Source organism: Stegostoma tigrinum, chromosome 13, assembly GCF_030684315.1.
Source record: "Stegostoma tigrinum isolate sSteTig4 chromosome 13, sSteTig4.hap1, whole genome shotgun sequence".
Taxonomy (NCBI): Eukaryota; Metazoa; Chordata; class Chondrichthyes; order Orectolobiformes; family Stegostomatidae; genus Stegostoma; species Stegostoma tigrinum.
Window position 1 is genome coordinate 56,823,644 of NC_081366.1, and position 22,171 is coordinate 56,845,814.

Sequence of the window (22,171 nt, forward strand, 5' to 3'; positions counted from 1 at the left end):
AGCTAGAGCTATCCCTACAATTGCATGAGGTATAGTCCTATAATCAAACAGGAACTGGGACAGTGATAATGGGAACTGGAGATGCTGGAGAATCCAAGATAATAAAATGTGAGGCTGGATGAACACAGCAGGCCCAGCAGCATCTCAGGAGAACAAAAGCTTTTGTGCTCCTGAGATGCTGCTGGGCCTGCTGTGTTCATCCAGCTCACATTTTATTATCTAGGAACTGGGACAGTTTGGTATGAAGAGAAAATGTAGGTTATTTTGTTAAGCCTGCCTTCAATGTTTGGACTGCTGTTTTTTGCCATACCAAGGGACGATGGATGGTATGGAGCTGCCCAAACAGGCCAAATGCCATTTGACATTTGAAAATACTCAAAACCCCTGCTGGTAAATGGTGTCCTATAGTCTCAGACCAATATTTCCAGAAGTGTATTGCAATGAAGTTTGCAGCTTTTCGATAATCATTTCTGAGTTTGCCAGATGAACTCTATGCACGCCCAACCACTTTGAATGGGCATCCACAGTGACCAGGAACATAGTGCCCATGAAAGGACCAGAATTGTCAACATATAACCGAGCCCAGGGTTTACCCAGTGCTATTCCCATGGATGTGAGAAGCTTCGAGCAGTAATTTTTGTCCTTGTTGACACTCCAGGCACTGCCCTATCAACACAGCTACCATCAGACACAACTTTTTGCCACCTGTATCAGAGGGACCAAAGGGCTAAAAGCTTAGGATGATATTTGACAGCTGCATGAGAAAATGGATTGTATTGGGTGGGAAAAAAGACTGGGAAAGTTAATGATGATACCCGACAAGCTGCATGACTTTGAATGAGTCCTGTGAACATTCCTGAATTGTTTGAACACGACACCTGCAGCTTTTTTTTCTGTAGCTGTTTTCTGTATTGGCCATAAGTTTTGTTTTCTATTGTTGTCTTTTCTGCACCTTGCTGCCTCCTACCGCCCCCTTGATAATGGCCTCCAACCCCAACTACCAAAACATAATTTCCCAGACATTCATAACCTCATCACCTCAGGTGATCTCCCACTGACAGGCTCCAACGTAATCGTTCACCAACCCCACACAGCCCGTTTCTATCTCCTTCCCAAAATCCATAAACCCGACCGCCCTGGCTGACCCCTTGTCTCTGCCTCCTCCTGCCCCACCGATCTTATCTCCACTTATCTCAAATCCATTTTATACACCCCTGGTCCGGGAACTACCCACCTACGCCCATGACACCACACCCGCCCTCCACCTCCTTCAAAACTTCTGATTCCCTGGCCCTCAACACCTCATCTTCATCATGGGCATCCAATCCCTGGATACTTGCCTTCCCCATGTGGATGGCCTTAAAAACCCTCCACTTCTTCCTCTCCTGCAGGCCCGACCAGTCCCCCTCCACTGATACCCTTATCCGCCTAACCGAACTTGTCCTTACCCTTAATAACTTCTCTTTCAACTCCTCCCAGTTCCTACAGATGAATGGTGCGGCCATGGATACCTGCATGGGCCCAAGCTATGCCTGCCTCTTTGTAGGATGCGTGGAACAACCCGAATTCCGAATCTCCACTGGCCCTATTCCCCACCTCTTCCTCTGTTACATCGATGACTGTATCCGAGCCGCCGTGTGCTCCCTCGAGGAGCCCGAACAATTCATCCACCTCACTAACACCTTCCACCCTAATGTGAAGTTCACCTGAACCATCTTTGATACCTCTGTCTCCTTCCTGGACCTCTCGGTCACCATTTCTGGTAACTGCCTAGAAACTGATATCTATTTCAAGCCCACCGACTCCCACAGCTACCTAGAACACACCTCATCTCATGCACCTTCCAGCAAGGATGCGATCCCCATTCCCATTTCCTCCGCCTCAGCCGCATCTGCTCCCAAGATGAGGCATTCCACCCCTGGACATCCCCGATGTTCTCGTTTTTCAAGGACTGCAATCTTCAACCCCTGCCCCAAGTGGTAAAAAATGATCTCAACCACATCGCTTGCATTTCCCACACTTCAGCCCTCACACTCTGTTCCCGCAATAAAAACAAAGACAGCATTCCCCTCGTTTTAACGTATCACCCCATAAACCTCCGGATTCAATGCATCATTCTCTATCACTTCTGCCACCTGCCATCTGACCCCACAACCGAGGAAATATTTCCACATTAACCATGCGTTCACCTGTATGTCCACGACTGCGGTCTATGTGTCCTCAGTTCCCATTCTCCACCAGCCGCAACAACAAACCACTTGCAAGAGCCACCAGGAGGAAGAGAAAAACCTGGGTACTCATCAGGTCAGTACCGCGTGTCCAACCACATCGACAGAAACTGCCAGACTGACCATTATTGGCCCCTGCAGCCCTTTGTGGAATCCCAGCTACAGCAAGCAACTAAGGGCAGAGCCAGTCAAAATCACAGTTTCACACCAGGTGTGAACCTAAGGTCGTTGAGACCTCTAACCCAAGATAACAAAGTGTGAAGCTGGATGAACACAGCAGGCCAAACAGCATCTCAGGAGCACAAAAGCTGACATTTCGGGCTGAGACCCTTCAAAGAGGGGGATGGGGAGAGGGTTCTGGAATAAATAGGGAGAGAGGGGGAGGCGGACCGAAGCTGGAGAGAAATGAAGATAGGTGGGGAGGTAGGGAAGGGACAGGTCAAGGAGGTGGGATGAGGTAGTAGTTAAGAAATGGAGGTGCGGCTTGAGGTGGAAGGAAGGGATGTGTGAGAGGAAGAACAGATTAGGGAGGCGGAGACAGGCTGGGCTGGTATTGGGATATAGTGGGGGGAAGGGACGAGCTGGGCTGGTTTTGTGATGCAGTGGGGGATGGGGAGACTTTGAAGCTTGTGAAGCCCAGATTGATACCAACGGGCTGCAGGGTTCCCAAGCGGAGTATGAGTTGCTGTTCTTGCAACCTTCGGGTGTCATCATTGTCCGTCCTGGGCCTCCTGCAGTGCCACATGTCGTCTGAGGAATGGGAGGGGGAGTTGAAATGGTTCGCAACTGGGAGGTGCAGTTGTTTATTGCAAACCAAGCGGAGGTGTTCTGCAAAGTGGTCCCCAAGCCTCCGCTTGGTTTCCCCTATGTAGAGGAAGCCACACCGGGTACAATGGATACAGTATACCACATTGGCAGATGTGCAGGTGAACTTCTGCTTAATATGGAAGGTCATCTTGGGGCCTGGGATGGGGGTGAGGGAGGAAGTGTGGGGGCAAGTGTAGCACTTGCTGTATTTGCAGGGGAAGGTGCCGGGTGTGTTGGGGTTGGAGAGGAGTGTGGAGCGGACAAGGGAGTCACGGAGAGAGGGGTCTCTCCGGAAAGCAGACAAGGGTGGGGATGGAAAAATGGCTTGGGTGGTGGGGTCGGCTTGTAGATGGCGGAAGTGTTGGAGGATGATGCGTTGTGTCGAGGGTTGGTGGGGTGGTATGTGAGAATGAGGGGGATCCTCTTGGGGCGGTTGTGGTGGGGTGTGAGGGATGTGTTGCGGAAAATGCAGGAGACGCGGTCAAGGGCGTTCTCGACCACAGCAGGGGGAAAGTAGCGGTCCTTGAAGAACATGGACATCTGGGATGTGCGGGAGTGGAATGCCTCATCCTGGGAGCAGATGTGGCGGAGGCAGAGGAATTGGGAATAGGGGATGGAATTTTTGCAGGAGGATGGGTGGGAGGATGTGTATTCTAGGTAGCTGTGGGAGTCAGTGGGCTTGAAATGGACATCAGTTTCCTGAGATGGAGACAGAGGTCCGGGAAGGTGAGGGATGTGTTGGAGATGGCCCAGGTGAACTTGAGGTTGGGGTGGAAGGTGTTGGTGAAGTGGATGAACTGTTCGAATTCCTCTGGGGAGCAAGAGGTGGCGGCGATACAGTCATCAATGTAACGGAGGAAGAGGTGGGGTTTGGGGCCTGTGTAGGTGTGGAAGAGGGACTGTTCCACGTAACCTACAAAGAGGCAGGCATAGCTTGGGCCCATGCAGGTACCCATGGCCACCCGTTTTGTCTGTAGGAAGCGGGAGGAATCGAAAGAGAAGTTGTTGAGGGGGAGGACGAGTTCGGTTAGGCAGATGGGGTGTTGGTGGAGGGGGATTGATCAGGCCTGCGGGACAGGAAGAAGCAGAGGGCCTTGAGGCCATCTGAATGAGGAATACAGGTGTAGAGGGACTGGATGTCCATGGTGAAAATGAGGTGTTGGGGGCCAGGGAATTGGAAGTACTGAAAGAGGTGGAGGGTGTGGGTGGTGTCACAGACGTAGGTAGGGAGTTCCTGGACCAAAGGGGAGAAAATGGTGTCCAGATAGGTGGAGATGAGTTCAGTGGGGCAGGAACAGGCTGAGACAATGGGTCGACCAGGGTAGGCAGGTTTGTGGATTTTGGGAAGGAGATAGAAACTGGCCATGCGGTGTTGGGGAACAATGAGGTTGGAGGCTGTGGGTGGGAGGTGCCCTGAGGTGATGAGGCCATGGATAGTGTTGGAGATGATGGTTTGGTGCTCGGGGTGGGGTCATGATCAAGGGGGCGGAAGGAGGAGGTGTCGGAGAGTTGGCGTTTGGCCTCGGCGATGTAGAGGTCAGTGCATCATACTACCACTGCGCCCCCCTTGTCTGCAGGTTTGATGGTGAGGTTGGGGTTGGAGCGGAGGGAGCGGAGGGCTGCCCATTCTGCGGGAGAGAGATTGGAGTGGGTGAGAGGGGTGGAGAAGTTGAGGCGGTTGATGTCTCAACGGCTGTTGGAGATGAAGAGGTCCAGGGAGGGTAGGAGGCTTGGGGGTGGTGTCCAGGAAGAGGACTTGTGTTGGAGGCGGGTGAAGGGGTCAGTGGAGGGAGGGTTAGTCTCCCAGTTAAAGAAGTAAGCGTGGAGGCGAAGGCAGCGGAAAAACCGCTTGATGTTCACACGTGACTGGTATTCGTTGATGTGTGGGTGGAGGGGGACAAATGTGAGCCCCTTGCTTAGGACTGACCGTTCGTCCTCAGTCAGTGGGAGATCTGGGGGGATGGTGAAGATGCGGCAGGGCTCAGTGTGGCTGTCTTCTCTGGGGTTGCTGGCTGTGGAGGTTGTGGGTGGAGCAATGAGGCCGTCGGCTTTGGGCGGGGTTCCCTTGGCTGTGGGCGGAGCGGAGTGGGCGGCAGCAGCAGCGGTGAGGGAGATTTGTGTGGTGTCGGTTCTGGAAGTGGAGGCGGTGACTGCAGCAGAGGTCGCGTTCGCGGTCCCGGAAGTGGTGTGCCCAGCCGTGGCGGATGTGACGTCATCAGTGGGGTCACCGGCCATGTCCGGTCAATGGCGGCGGGTGCATGATGGGGGAGGAGCAGGGACAGGCTCGGGATTTGGGAGGTGCAGGAATCCTTTTTTTAAGGTGGCAGAAGCCAGTGAGTTTGTTGTACTTACGATTTTTGGTGTCCAGTAAAGCTGAGTAGAACTGGGTGTTCAGTCTGTGGATCCTGCAGAGGATAATAAACAGGAGATGTCCTTTGCAGGTCTGGGAGAGGGAGGCTCTGAGCTGGGGCAGGTTGGATTGCAGTGCCTGGAGGTGTCGGTTTCAGGACTCGCAGGGAGAAACACTTCTGAAGGGTCTGAATGTTCTGGGTGTAGAGGTGGTCACAGTTGGGTCCAAATTGGGAAGGCTTGAATGTAGACTGTAGTCCATTGGGGATGATCCGGTTCCGTAGGCAGGTGCTGAGGAAGGTGATGTGACTGTGGTACCTGGTTTGCTTCAGGACATGGTCGAGCAGTTTCAAGGCTGAAGAGATTGCAAGAGAGTTGCAGTGGGAGAGAGATACCCTGAGCTTGGTCTGGTGGGAAGAGGGTAACTTCTTCAGGTTAGGATCCCTGGAAGAAGCTTCGCAGTGAGGTTAAAATTGTATCAGTGATAATGGGCACTGCAGATGCTGGAGAATCCAAGATAACAAAGTGTGAAGCTGGATGAACACAGCAGGCCAAGCAGCATCTCAGGAGCACAAAAGCTGATGTTTTGGGCTGAGACAGACATCAACCGCCTCAACCTCTCCACCCCTCTCACCCACTCCAATCTCTACCCCGCAGAAGAGGCAGCCCTCCGCTCCAACCCCAACCTCACCATCAAACCCGCAGACAAGGGAGGCGCAGTGGTAGTATGGTGCACTGACCTCCACAAACGCTGAGGCCAAACGCCAACTCTCCGACCCCTCCTCTTTCCGCCCCCTTGATCATGACCCCACTCCCAAACACTAATCCATCATCTCCAACACCATCCATGACCTCATCACCTCAGGGGACCTCCCACCCACAGCCTCCAACCTCATTGTTCCCCAACCCTGCACGGCCAGTTTCTATCTCCTTCCCAAAATCCACAAACCTGCCTACCCTGGTCGACCCATTGTCTCAGCCTGTTCCTGCCCCACCGAACTCATCTCCACCTGTCTGGACTCCATTTTCTCCCCTTTGGTCCAGGAACTCCCTACCTACGTCCGTGACACCACCCACACCCTCCACCTCCTCCAGACCTTCCAATTCCCTGGGCCCCAATACCTCATTTTCACCATGGACATCCAGTCCCTATACACCTTTATTCCTCATGCAGATGGACTCAAGGCCCTCCGCTTCTTCCTGTCCTGCAGGCCCGATCAATCCCCCTCCACCAACACCCTCATCCGCCTAACCGAACTCGTCCTCACCCTCAACAACTTCTCTTTCGATTCCTCCCGCTTCCTACAGACAAAACGGGTGGCCGTGGGTACCCGCATGGGCCCAAGCTATGTCTGCCTCTTTGTAGGTTACGTGGAACTGTCCCTCCTCTGCACCTACACAGGCCCCAAACCCACCTCTTCCTCTGTTACATTGATGACTGTATCGGTGCTGCCTCTTGCTCCCCAGAGGAACTCGAACAGTTCATCCACTTCACCAACACCTTCCACCCCAACCTCAAGTTCACCTGGGCCATCTCCAACACATTCCTCACCTTCCTGGACATTTCAGTCTCCATCTCAGGTAACCAGCTAGAAACCGATGTCCATTTCAAACCCACTGACTCCCACGGCAACCTAGAATACCTCCTCCCACCCGCCCTCCTGCAAAAATTCCATCCCCTATTCCCAATTCCTCCGCCTCCGCCGCATCTGCTCCCAGGATGAGGCATTCCACTCCCTTACATCCCAGATGTCCACGTTCTTCAAGGACCGGAATATCCCCCCGCCAACTGCAGTGTTCGAGAGCGCCCTTGACCGCGTCTCCCGCATTTCCCGCAACACATCCCTCACACCCCGCCCCAAGAGGAACCCCCCTCATTCTCACATACCACCCCACCAACCTCCGGATACAACGCATCATCCTCCAACACTTCCACCATCTATAATCCGACTCCACCACCCAAGCCATTTTTCCATCCCCACCCTTGTCTGCCTTCCGGAGAGACCACTCTCTCCGTGACTCCCTTGTCTGCACCACACTCCCCTCCAACCCCACCACACCCGGCACCTTCCCCTGCAACCGCAGCAAGTGCTACACTTGCCCCCACACCTCCTCCCTCACCCCCATTCCAGGCCCCAAGATGACTTTCCACATTAGCAAATGTTCAGCTGCACATCTACCAATGTGGTGTACTGTATCCATTGCACCCGGTGTGTCTTCCTGTACACTGGGGAAACCAAGCAGAGGCTTGGGGATCGCTTTGCAGAACACCTCCGCTCGGTTCGCAATAAACAACTGCACCTCCCAGTCGCGAACCATTTTAACTCCCCCTCCCATTCCTTAGACGACATGTCCATCATGGGCCTCCTGCAGTGCCACAATGATGCCACCCGAAGGTTGCAAGAACAGCAACTCATATTCCGCTTGGGAACCCTGCAGCCCATTGGTATCAATGTGGACTTCACCAGCTTCAAAATCTCCCCTTCCCCCACTGCATCCCAAAACCAGCCCAGTTCTTCCCCTCCCCCCACTGCATCACAAAACCAGCCCAGCTCGTCCCCTCCCCCCATTACATCCCAACACCAGCCCAGCCTGTCTCCGCCTCCCTAACCTGTTCTTCCTCTCACACATCCCTTCCTCCCACAAGCCGCACCTCCATTTCCTACCTACTAACTTCATCCCACCTCCTTGACCTGTCCGTCTTCCCTGGACTGACCTATCCCCTCCCTAACTCCTCACCTATACTCTCCTCTCCACCTATCTTCTTTTCTCTCCATCTTCAGTCCGCCTCCCCGTCTCTCTTCTTTGTTCCAGAACCCTCTCCCTATCCCCCTCTCTGTTGAAGGGTCTTGGCCTGAAACGTAGGCTTTTGTGCTCCTGAGATGCTGCTGGGCCTGCTGTGTTCATCCAGCTTCACACTTTGTTATCTTAGATTCTCCAGCATCTGCAGTTCCCATTATCACTGAGACCTCGAACCCAGCTGGGTTAGTCATAGACAGGGAAGGGAGGGTTTGGGTCAACAGTGTAGGGTACCTCTGAGGAAGGGAAGTCAATTACAACAGGTATCTCTCTCTCTCTCTTTTCCCTATTCGTATAGTAATTGTCACCCATTGTATTTCTTTTTACCCACTGTATTAATGAACTGGGAGACAGTCTCAGTCAGATACAGGGGTGTTTCAATTTGATATTCACTTCCTTGCTTTGTAAATATATTAATTTTACTTGTTTGTTTAATGAAACCAGAATTTTCTTGGCCTCTGAAATATCTGCCTCCCGTGTTTTTCAGACTCCACCACATCACACACATAAGCCCAGTGTGAGAACCAGACAGCTGGTAAACTGTGAACCAGGCAGCACTCGCTACAGGACTTCGGTAAATTTTAATTCCAGAAATTACCATGTTTGGAATTTCATTTTCTGGTCAGATTGAATTTCCAAATACTGTTTTAACACAAGTGAATCTTTAATTCCCAATGATAAGATTAATTCATCATTAATATCCAAGTAATAGGGACATTAGAATGTTGAACATGCACCTCGTTGTGTGCAAGGAGATCATAAAGGCAAATTCAACAAAGGGGTGGGCTTTTCCTTCTTTCAAGGAGGAGGAAAGGCCGACGACGTACTCACATGCAGGAGTTTACGCCTCACTCCTTTTTTTGAATCCATGGTGGATTAATCCTAATTAACCCATTCTGCTTGACATAGAATGGATGGAGCTTGATTTTTTTTTTAAAAGAATTGGAGACTCTGAAGGCTGAACCCATTTGCAGAATTTCAACGTCGCAAAGCAAGGATGGATGAGACACTCTCAAAACGGATAAAGATGAAGAGAGCTGAAGAAATTGAGTCCATATATGATGTTACGTTACCGTTATTGGGTGAAGTGATCCATGGATAGGGAGCTGGAAGATTAAAGTAACACAAATTAAGGGATCTGAATCTGGAACATATGCAATTTTAGAGAAAATTATGTTAATAGATTAATTGAAAAAGAATGTAAATGATATTCTGGTCACCTCCATCAAGTGCACAACTTGCTGGCTCCATCATGGCTTTTACCGTTTTATCGTGTATCGGGGCAGGATATATATATTTAAGGTCAGTTTCTAAAGGCCACTGTGATCATTAATTTGATGATCAACCTCCATGGAGGTTGTAGACATGCTCACCGAACCATTAGATTTGGTTGCAAACATTTCATCACCCTGCTAGGAACATGGTCAGTGCGCCTTCAGTAGAGTTTGCCTCTGAAAATGTTTGCAACCAAAGCCACATGTCAACAACCTCACCCATTACCCGAACTACAAATCTTCTTGGAAACTTGATACGCCATATGGTTGCATCTTTTGTATTGATTTTAGTTATTTTCATTGCAGGTTACATACTCTCAGTATACACCTCGTGCAGCTACTGCTGATTTACAGCTGTATTTGCAATTGTAGCATGCGCTGTCAAATATTATCAGAGGTGGAATATATAGGTTGGGCCAAAGGGCTAAAAGTTGATGGTATTTGACAGTTGCATGAGAAAATAGATTGTATAGGATGGAAAATTAGGCTGGGAATGATGCTTGACAAATTGCATAATGATGAATGAGTCCTACGAACATTCTTTAATTAGCTGAAGACGACACCTGTAGCTGTTTTCTGTACTAGCAGCAACGTTTATTTGGGACAATCACTCTTGTTCTTCATAATAAAATGGCATCTTTTACGGGGGCCTGGTCTCACTGAGTCCAGAAAGGTTTTAATTGTGATTGTGATGGCCTTTTTGGCTCTTCCATCACCACCAGTTGTTTTAGTTTTGCCGGCACAAAATCTTTGTGTTCACAATCAGATATTGCCAGCAGTGACTGGAAGGGTGTCCAGAAAATTTAATACCAAACTGGGAGTCTTCGAAGGAAGGCACCACAGTGGTATATCTGCCAGTGGGAGGTGGCTCAAGGCATCCACATTTGCCACCTGGCCTACCGGACGGTGTTCCGATTTGTAATTATATGCACTGAGAATAAGGCCCCACTGTTGAATTTGACCAGAAGCTATGGGTGGCACGACCTTGTCCTTTTTAATTAGCCCTAGCAGGGATTTGTGGTCTGTAACTATTACAAATTTTCATCTATAAAGATAATGGCGGAACTTTCTCACACCAAAAGATGCCTTACAAACCTTCCTTCTCTATCCAGGTGTATTTGTTTTCGGCATCAGCCACAGTCTGGGAAGCATATGTTATCAGACATTTCTCTGTTGGACCATCGGTGAGCGAACACTACCCTGATATCATACAGGGAGGCAATGCATGTCAGCACTACATTTCCCCAAAAGGCTACATCTGGGGTACATGACCAATTCCAAGGCTGACCATTTCTCAGTAGCAGCTGTAAGGGTTACATGGTGGAGGCCACGTTATGTATGAATTTTCCCTAATAATTTACCAACCCATTGAAAGACCCAAGCTCCAGTACAGATGTGGGAGCTAGGGATCTTTGATCACCCTCTCTTTATATTCCAAGGATGTAACTCACTCTTGTTGACTCTGTCGCTCAAATAGGTCAATGGGATGCCTAGAACATACATTTTATCCTTCAAAGGCAAATGTCTGCCTGGAAGAAACATATAGGCAATATGACCAAGTTTTCTTTATTGGTCTTTCTGGTTATCAGCATGTCATCCAGATAAATTGCAACCTGGGGTTGAACTTAAAAAAATGTTCTCTTTTTCCCCCACTGGAAAAGGCCGCAGGCTGATGATACTACACATAGCAGTCTTGTATATTGATACAAACACTTATGGGTATTAATTGTGAGATAGCTCTAGGACTCCTCACCTAGTCACAATTGCAGGTACACATTGCTCATGCCCAACTTTGTGAAGGACAGCATGCCTGCCAGTTTTGCATACAAGTCCTCTGTGCAAGGGATTGGGTATTTATCCAGCTGCAAGACACGGTTTACTGTTCACTTAAAATTCCCACAAAAGCAAACCAACCCATCAGGCTTCACCATCGGTATGACTGGTGCTGCCCATTCCGAAGGCTCTACTGGTTTGATGATCCCTTTACTTTCCAGCCTCCTGATTTCTGCGCCTGCTTTTGCACATAAGGCAAATGGCAGTGGGCAGGCCTGCAGAATCACAGAATTTCTTGCTCGTCAACATGCAAGATAGCCTTGGCTCCTTTGATAGCCCCTAGACCTTTCTGATAAACATCTGGGTATTTAGTTCAGGCTGCACCTAGGCATCCATTTTCTAATCGAAAAATGTTGAAACAATCAAGGAGAACCCTTCTCAACCAATTCTGACCCATCAAGCTTGGGCCTGAGCCGCTTGCTACACTCAGTGATAACTGCACCAATTGCTTCTCATAGGAGACCAAAGTTGTACCCTTAATCTATGACAGTTCCCTGGTATACATTCTCAGTCTGGCCAACACTTTGCACACATGTCGGGGTTGGAGTCCAGAGTGAATCTTATCAAAGACTAGTTCTGCAATCACTGATGCGCTGGTATCAACCTCCATCAGAACTGGGTGACTATTTAACCGGACATTTATTTTGATTAGTTCTGATTTGGATGTTGCTAGGTAATTCAATTGTTCCAAACCACATGTAGATAGACTTTCCAGGATATGCACTCTGCTGGATAGGGGTCTATGAGTTCTCTTCCTCAAATCAGGCCTCATTGGCTCCTTTGCTGTCTGGTATCTGCATCCTGGCAGTAACTACGATGACTTGCTGGCCAAGATCCTGAATAACATTTTAGCTTTCGGCTGTGTCTTGTCTTTGTTTCAGTGTTTTACTGTGGTCTGCTGAGGGACCCTCTGCTCAGAATGCATCATGCATGGGGCTATACTATTGCCTACAGGTATGTTTCCCAAGCACAGCTAGACAGTTGAGATTGTCGACTTGCATTTGGAAGTCTTGTAGCCGTCACATTCCACTATATTTTCTGATGAAAAAGCCAGTTGTGTAGCTGTTTGAAGTCCAGTTCTACTTCAGCTAGTAGGCACTATTGCACAGTTACAACAATAATCCCACATACCAAATGGTCTCTCAGCATTTCATTCAGGGTTAACCTGAAATCGCATGCCTCTGCCAGTCATCTTAACAGTCAAAACTCTTGATATGGATTCCCCTTGTTTTTGAACTGCTGAGCACAACCAGTAGTGTCTCATAATTAGAGGAGCCTTGGGGTCATAATATTCCTTAACTAAACCTGTCAACTCTTGAAAGGTTTTCGTATCTGGTCACTCGGGGGAAATTGGTAATACTTAAAATGCTGTGGGTCTGTAAGCAGTCAGAGGAATTACTTGCTGCTTTTCATCTGCCCAAATAATTCTTTCCTTTTCATATACTGGGCCCAGTCTTCGAGTGTAGGACTGAGCAAAATCAAGCTTTCCAAAGAAAGGCACAATGGCAGAACTTCTTAACCAAACTCCAAGACTGGAGTTACAAGTGCATTTTGTTCAGGGGGACATTGCTTTCTCTCGTCACTACTGAAATAGTCCCACTGCTGTTGATATCCCATCACCAAATCATTTTTTATTTACGCATGCACAGTACATGAACTCTGACCAACTGGCTTAGAGACAGTCCCTAGATTGAGGAGAACTCCTGTTTATTTACTGCCCATTTCTAATTGCCCAGTATATAGAGTCAAGTAGCTCTGACCAGATAAAGATGGCTGACTACCTTCTCTGCTTTCTCTAGAGAATTTGTGAGCCAATGGTTTTTCCTGTGATGGCCAATGATGGCTTTTTAAACACGGTGGTCATTAGACTCTTATTTCCCAGATTAGCGTTGAATTCAAATTCTACCATCTGCTGTGGTAGGATTTGAGCCCAAGTACCCAGGATATTGCCTGGATGTCTGGATTAACAGTCCACTAATAATACCATTAAGCCATTGCCAACCAAGACTCCTGTTTATATCTGTCAACCAGGACTCTGATTGGCCCAGGTTAACAGCCTCAGTGCATTCATATACACTACTTTGAATCATTGTATATGTATTGTAATGTAATAATACCATAAGGCTAAAGGCTTTTAAAAATGAAATCATCGTTGTATATTGATGGTTCTCTTTTTTAAAAATGGAGGGAAGTGTAATGATACAATAATTAAGAGGTGTATTTTGTCCTAGTTTTCTTACAGAGAGGTTTTAAGACAGAGGTACTGAGTTGGTCTATTTGAATGAAATAAAAGTAAACAGATAGTGAGGATTCAGAATTTTTTTTATTTTAAAACTTGGAACAATAAAAGCAGTCTAAATGTGTGGGCTCAAGCTCCCCCAGGACCAGGACTTTTAGTCTTACTTTCCAGCAGCAGTGTTTCGGTCTTGAAGCTGTGTTTGGCAGCTGCAGAACATCCCTGCCTGCTATCTCTCTCTCTCTCTCTCTCTCTTTTTTTCTCCCTCTTGGACTGAAGAACTAAATGTGAGACAATCTATTTAAAAGGAATTTGCCTTTGCCAAGGATGTGTGTATGGAATGTTTATATTTTGGAACATTTACTGTTTAGTAAGTGAATAATCATTTTTAATAAGCTTTCCAATAAAGTTATTCCAATTTCTTCTCCCTTTTGAATTTTAACAATATAGTATATTTAAAAGTGGGTTATGCTTGAAGATTGGTAGTTTGACCAAACTGCACCCAGAACACAACACCTGGCACTTACCTTTAAAATATTCTATCCTCTTATATATTTTGAGAAGGTTTAATCTGGCCCATAATACTAAATGATTGTTTTTTGACCAGCATTGACATAATAGGTTAAAAGGTCCTTTTTTCTGTGCTGTAGAGATCGGACTCTGAATACAGATAATTGCTGGCATTTACTTCAGAACGAGAATGACACAATGTGAATAAATCAATCACACAACTTTATGGAACAAGCCTGCTAAACAAACTCAGATTCCAGGATAAAACAGTTGCTATTTGCCTGATTATATTTTAAGTGTTTCCTTGTTTGAGTTCAAAGATCTATTTTAGTTTTATTAACTCATGCTGTCACAACATAAATATTGTCTTGAAGATCTAGCTGTAATCTATCTACAGCATCACATGTATGAAACAAACTATTCAAACAAGTAGCTCAATTATAATAAATGTATAACAAGAGACAGCTGTGAAAACCATGAACACCTGAGAAATCCAATCACCTAACTTAATAAAAATTTACTGATGAGAAGCTTAAAACAAAAGGTTTCTATCCCCACTGGGATAACTCAGTCTCTACAATAATGAAAATCTCCTCCAGTACATGATGAATAACAGGGTTGCCCTCTGCAGCCTAGCATCAATCAACATGAAGGAATGCAGAAATAAAAAGTTGAGAAATAAAGTGCTACACCAGGACATGTGGAGTAATTCAAATGGTTTATATCCTACAGCAATTCAGCGAGTGCAAATTATGCATAGTTGAGTCTTATAGACCAATTCATAATTCTACACCCTGTAGGATTTAAATTGGAATCTTATGTCAGGTTGGATGTAACAGACTAATTGACCTCAGGATATCTCTAATAAAAGATGAAGAAATTCCAGGATTTCTACTAGCAAACATTGTTGGGAGTCATCATAGCAAAGAGCATGTGTGAGTAGATATTAGAAAAAGAATCAGTTTCAGATGTGCTTTCTTCTTTAATTAAACAATAGTTTTTGAAACCACACAAATAATTAGTGTTTGAAAAGTATTAGGGAAAAACTGATGTTTGTACAATTGCAATTTCACCAGGAAACAGATCTTGCGTGCTGAACAAGTGAAGGATGAAATAAAAAAAAACTGACTGAAAATGTACTTGTGTAATGTTGCCATACGTCTACTGAAAACAAGATAGGAAGTGAACATTGTATGAATAATTTGTGTGACTCATCACGATAAAGTGTAATTCGCCAATATTTGAACATCACATTATATACTAAACAAAGTGTCTGCAAAAGAAGCTTTACAATACAATAAAAAGAAATCTTAACTGCCAACAGCTGACATTTCCAAAGTTGCATAATTCATACAATCTAACATGAACCCAAATGAAGATAAGCAAACAAGTCTCAATTTATAGCCATATCCATTTCTGTCTCTGGACGTACTAGCATAATCGCAAATGAAAAATAAAAAATAAACATTGCAGTAAGTGGATAGACAAGACACGTACTAACTAAAATTTTAGCATTATCAATTGGCATCTTTTTAATATATTTGCCATATCCCATTATGTAATACGGATAAGTCATTACTTTTCAATCAGTTCTTAATATTCCCTTTAATTCTGGATTTTCCTTATGGGTTGGCCTCAACAGCCACAAGAGACAATGTTCAATTTGGAATTTCTGTGCATTCAGATGCAAATTGATGATCTCCCTAGATGGGGCAAGTCACTTGCGCATTATACATTGTTGTGGAGTCTTTGCTTCCCAAAGTATACTTAGCTTTGTAATTCACTGAGCATCTTGGATTGGTTCTTCCCAATTTGTCAATTTTCCTTCTAAAGTCCTTCCGTCAGTCTCGGCAGCCTAACCTTGCTCGCAGTAAGCCCTCTATCCACACACACACAGTCCAATGGAAAAGGTAACATTCATGGCACAGAAAGCCAATTGCATTACCCAAATGTCTGCCATTTCCAATAAGAGAATTTAACCATCCTCACCCAGCAGTCAGTCAATCATGTTACCATAATTGTATCCCACAATAGGCATGTTGGGGGCTTACCATTGACAAGAAAAACTGAACTGTACTACACATAAATACCAAGGTCACAAGAACTCAGAGGCTTGGAATTTTGCAATGAGTCACTTACCTCCTGATTCCCCATTGTCTGTCCATCATTTACAAGCCACAAGTCAGAAAAGAGATGGAATAATCTACACTTGCCTGGCCGAGTGCAGCTCCAACAACACTGAAGAAGCTGGACTCTATCCAGTACAAAGCAGTCTCCTTAACTGACACACCATCTATCATGTCCAACATTCGCTCTCCCTGTCAATGATGCTGAGCATTCCATTGACAAGGTGCATGGCAACAATCACCAAGGCTCCTTCAACAGCACCTTCCAAGCTCAAGGCCTCTGCCACCTAGACGGGAGTGGACAGCCAATGCACCAGAACTCTAGCACCTGCAAATTATCCTCCAAACCACGCACAAACTATACCATAATTTTTTCATTGTTGCTACATCAATATCTTGGAACTTGCTCCCTAACAATATTTTGGTGTGTCTACCCATTATGGTTTTCAATAGTTCAAGAAAGTAGCTCACCACTTTTTGAAGAATTATTATGATGAGCTATAAATGCCGGCTTAGCCAAGAATACCCACATCACACAAACTAAATAAATAAAATAATTGCTACCAGATTACTTCCTCAGATTCTTCAAAAAGAGGGCATGTAATATTCCAACGCAAAGTTCAACTAAATTAGGATTTCTTCAGCTATTCAAAGAGTTAATATGGGCAGTGCAATAGTATTGGGGTTCAGGTCTTCTCAGTTCTTTCTTTGGAGTTTCTCCAACTCTGTGGTTTCACTGGCGAAACGAGTTTTTACAGGCTGATGACTTTTCACTTGCTTTAGTACACCATTAAGAAAATCCGTGCCATTAGAGGTTTGTACTGAATTATTTAGCTATGTTCTAAATTATACTACTCATGGTCAACTGATCAACCAGAAATATCAAAGAAAAACCAGCATAGGTGCTCCATATCATCCAGTGAAGTTCTGATATTTCTTCCTAGAATTTGCAGTTAGCTTTACTTAAAGCTGCAAGCTGGAATGAGTTACAGTATAAATAATTTAGGCGTAGCAAGTTTGTGCTCCTAAGGAAAGAAACTTGGCAAACAAGAGAGAATGTAAATATTTAATTCATAAAAATATAAATGAATAAGTATGAGATAATACATTTTGGAAAGAGATTGAAGATCTGAACTAGGAAACCAATGCAAAAAGGACATGGAAAAGAAAATGACGTTTAAGCCTCCAAATACAACTACCCTGAAAGAGCCAGAAAATCTAGGAAAAAGCTCAATAATTTGAGTTTGATAGGTAGGAGTATACCAAATAGGAGAAAAATTGCAATTACACAAAGTGGACAAATTATACCCTGAATTATGTGAGTTTGAACATCCATTGAAAAATGGGTTATAGAACAATTACTCATCAGGAAGTTTCCTATTTGTGTAAGGGGAGTTGCAATATTTCTACTGGAAAGATCACACTAATAGGAAATTAAATTAGTGATAGTTAAATTTATGTTTTTTTTAAATTATGGGAATGGCCAACTAAAGAGCAGTTCCTACCACTTGTGGGAACAGGTGATCAATTTCTGATAGTTACTAAAAGAACCAAATAAAATAAGGAAAACATTTTTTCCATGGAAAGAGTTAGACAAATGAATTCCATTTGTCTGAGAGAAAAAAAAGTGTTTAAATAGAGACAACTTGAGAAATATTTAAAGCAGGGAAAGATGCAAGTCTATGGAAAATGGATCAGTTTAGTTTTGGGTTGCTTCAGCAAAGATTCAACATTGACAATTGAAGGCAAATGGCTTCCTAGAGCGTTCAAAGTATTGACACAGTTCATAGCCAGAAAATAGTTGATATAATGCAATCAGCAGCCAAAAATAATTATATTTAAATCATTTTAATGTAGTAAAGTACCTTTAAAAAATATTAAATAAGTACTCACAAGGGCATCACAAATACAGGAGCCAAACTAAAACGAGATTTCAAACACTTGGACGAAAAGGAAAGTTTTAAGTAGATAGGTTAACCTCCCCCCCCCCCCCCAAATAAGAGGGCCAATTTCACGCAACAATAAAAGTTATGCTTCATTGGAATGTCAAACCAAAACAGTTGAATACTCCCTTGAGTTTTTCCACATTGCTACATTTCTGAAGTTAGGTTAACAGCAATTTTCCAATGCAATGCCACAAGTTGTTAAAATATAATGTGCTTTTAAATAGGAAAAAAAGTTTTAATCAAGAGGCAAAATAATATTTATTCTGAATATACAAGTTAAAACAATAAGCACATATAAAAACCAATGATCATAGCTATTTCACAAAATAGCTGAAGTTTATAACAGCAAGGAAATTACACTTACAATTAATGCTCTCACTTTGCTCCAAATTACTCATATCTATAGAATAAAAAATTACTGTTTTGTAGTACACAGGTTTGCTGTTTCGCTCTCTAAAAGTACCCACATATCTGAAAAAAACTACAAAATATTTCCCATGATATTATATAATACTTTCCCAATATCAACACCTCAAATCTTGTGTTTTATAAAAGACAAAATTGTTCAATACATTAAAAAAGTTCTTCATTGCAATCAAAATCATATTGAACTGCTATATGCAACAATGTTGTTGCTTGCCATGAATTTTGCTCATTTGGCTAATGGGGAGATTGAGAGATTTAACGTGACAGTGTAGCAAGTTGTGTATTCTGTCTGATGCTGCCTGACAAGTTGTTATTTTGGCAATTGCTGGCCAAAATCTTACAGCCAATTACCATACAGAAAGCTCGTCGGAAAGACTGATTGAAGGAAGCATATAACAAAGGATTGAGAGTTGAATTAATATAACCCAACCATAAAAAAAACTTCAAGAAGAATATGGTGTGCTGGATATCCTAGCAAAGGGTTAATTATAATTTGTAGTAAAGAATGGCAACCAACAGATGAGGAAACATCCCATGATGATACCAAGAGTTTTAGCTGCTTTCCTTTCTTTCTTCATGGAAGAATTTTGGCACCTCGTCCAAATGTTTCTTCCCTCTAACCCGTTGTCAATGGTATATATCTGTCTGGCTTGGATCCTTGCTACTAGGAATATTTTTCCATATGCCACTAGCATCACCAACATGGGAAAGTAGAAGGCGATTACTGAAGCAGAAACAGCATAAGGAATATTAACCGTAAACACACAACTATGTGGATCAAAGGGTAGAGTGGCTTCCAATCCCCTCAAATGGACATCGAACAACAAGGGCACAAACGACACCAAAGCAGGCACAAACCAACTAATCAAGAGGAGGACGGTCACTCTCTTTTTAGACATCCTGAATCGATATTTCAAGGGGTAACACACAGCATAGAACCGATCTAAGGCAATGCAACTGAGGTTCATAATGGAAGAGGTGCACAGCATCACATCCATGATAGTGTGGATTTTGCAAAACTCCTTCCCAAAGTACCATCCAAAGACTAGCTTGGCCATGCTGAAAGGCATTACAATAATGCCAACGAGGAAATCTGCGACAGCCAGGGAGACTATAAAAGCGTTAGTTGGAGTCCGCAGTTGGTGAAGTAAGCGATGGAAGCAATTACTAAGAGATTTCCGAAGATAGTCCCAGCTATAATCACGGTGAGAACACTGAAGATAACAACCTGGTCTATGACTTGCCATGTTGCAGATGATGCCTTTCCTGACAGGTTATAGTGTGTGGTCCAGTTTTCAAACGGTGTAGTATTCATCTCCTGTGACGACGTGTTAATAATAATCGCCGAGAATATAATACACTCACCAAGACAGCTCATGTTGAGTTGATGATTTATTCCACACACATCACCAACACAACCTCCTCCCAAGCTGCACTTCTATTTCCAGTTATAAATTTTTGCTAAAGTTCTAGAGTTTTAAGATTTCCTTTCTTATGTGTACTGAGCACGGGATTCAGGAACATACCAAACAGGTAAACTAATACACACTCCCCCACCCCAGGTCGGTTGATGTGTTTGCTCCTCATTCATCACCACCCGCTAGTTGATAATCTCAGTCGTAAATCATTAACCTTTGTGGCAATTATTTATCTCAATTTGCATCTTGTACAACTTTGTATTGCAGATACTAAAGGGTTGTTCAATATTCCCCTTGCTAAGTAAATGGGATATACTGAGAATTAGCAATGACCGCCAAACAAGTGCTCTCCAATTCAGCTGCACAATTCGTATAGAACCGAATGTAAATCAGCGAGAACGCGAAAACACTTCAGTACAAATTGGAGTTGGCAGCCAGTTGAATTCAGTCGAAAAACCAAAGTCAAAATTCATAAAGTTTTAAACTCAGCGGTGTTTGTTAAGATGCGTGCTAACAATCACGCACAATTAAAGGTAGCCCATAATGCGTTTAATTGTCAGACGTGGGAAAAAAAAGTATTCAATCACTTAAAAACATTTGGGTTTAGCAGCGGTAGCTTATCACTTTAAGTAATCCACTAAATAGCAATAATAGTCTCAACGTCATCCGCTAAGGGCAAAAAAAGGCTTCCCGCCCATTTGAAGGGTCGGTAGTATGTCATATAACTCAGTGGATGTCTGCTCATTACTCTCCATATGTTCAGGATGTGGGATAAAATCCAGATCAATCCACTTCAATAGAGCGTTCTTGAGTTGGGGTTCGGCAAGTTTCAAAGACATTCTGAATTGCATTTGAGGGTCATTTTAAAGGTTGGGTTCCAGTTCAGATTATAAAGCGTCATTCTACGGAAAATAATGCACAATAAGTCTATCAGACGTGTAGAAACAAAGATAGACTTGAGGGTAAATTAGACTTGAATGTTGTGGAAGTCGACGTGAAGGGAAACGATGGGAGGGAGCATGATGGTAATACTTCTTAGGCCAAGCCGTGTCTGACCTGTGATGGTAATACTTCATTGTCGGGTGAGACTGCCTTTTCCTCGGAGTTCAGAATATTATATGGTTTTTCTTCATTCTTCATTCCTGTAGGAAAAGTAACAGGATAATTGTGGTTGGAGGTGATTCTTGGGAAGCTGTCAATGCTGTAGGTATTTAATAAATGTTGTGCTTTCTTTATAGAAGAAAGTCAAAATGAATCTGGATGAATACCTGGGGGTGGAATCACGTCCTATTTTTAGAAAAGTTTTTAACAAGAAATTAGGATCAAGTGCCGCATTCTAGTGTATGAAAGGATACTGGAGAAGAAGTGATTGGAACATGAACGACAATTGGGGAAGAAAAAAACGTTTTCTGAAGTATTTATTGTGCTGGAGGATACTGAACACGCCATAAGAAGAGTGCTGTGAGCCAGCTAGGCCTGTCTGGGAGTGGATTAAGGCTTTTCCTCAAAATTTAATCTAAAGTACAAGCAGGGTTGTTACTTAACTATTAAGTAATAAATGTTGAGGCCATCTGTTGGTATGGAGCAAGCTTATTCTACAAGACAGAGATCAACTATCTCAAGAAATGGAAGCCAGAACAATTGGCAGTCGTTTTAAGCAGGAGCGATGGTAAGGTGTCCCCAGTGAGTCAGTCTAAAGTGCAGAGAGCAGAAGAGTTAGTAGCTTGAGGAGGATGTGACCCCTTGAGGGAGTATGATGCATGCAAACTGAGAGTTGTAGACCAGGAGTTGAATGAGAGCTGTATGCAATAGGAAAGCTAGTGAGTGCTCACTGTGAGATACCAAAGAAGAAATAGTGGACCTAAACTTGCACAGAATAGTAGACCATTCACCTTTCTGCACTGCTGAGCATTATATTTAATTGTGGTACAACAGTGACCGGTGCACTTTTTAAAACCTGGGTTGGTTATTTGGAAAAATGGACTGTCCTTCTCTCAATGAGGCCGTCGGCCAGCACCTCCAGATCTCTGTCCATGAAGTGGTGAATGAGCTGCTTTTTTAAACTTGAGAAATTCAGAATCACGACTCTTACGTGAAGAGGCCTTTGTTGGTGCCATCAGAGGTGATGTGCAGCTGGGCTTCAATTACAGTGCTAGAGGTGTGGACACCAGAAGGTCTTGCCAGTGGTAAATCCATCTGCCTTGCTGCCTGTGAGATTC

At 44.4% G+C, this 22,171-nt stretch overlaps 1 protein-coding gene across 1 annotated transcript; it reads right to left on the reverse strand.

Annotated features, from left to right (window-relative positions):
* Positions 1-18,878: 18,878 nt before the first annotated feature.
* On the reverse strand, positions 18,879-21,935 carry LOC125458359 (trace amine-associated receptor 1-like). Its single transcript, XM_048543594.2, is given in 2 exon segments — positions 18,879-19,678; positions 19,681-21,935. Coding segments are annotated over 2 exon segments (894 nt in total). The 5' UTR covers positions 19,913-21,935; the 3' UTR covers positions 18,879-19,016.
* Between the last annotated feature and the right edge of the window lie 236 nt (positions 21,936-22,171).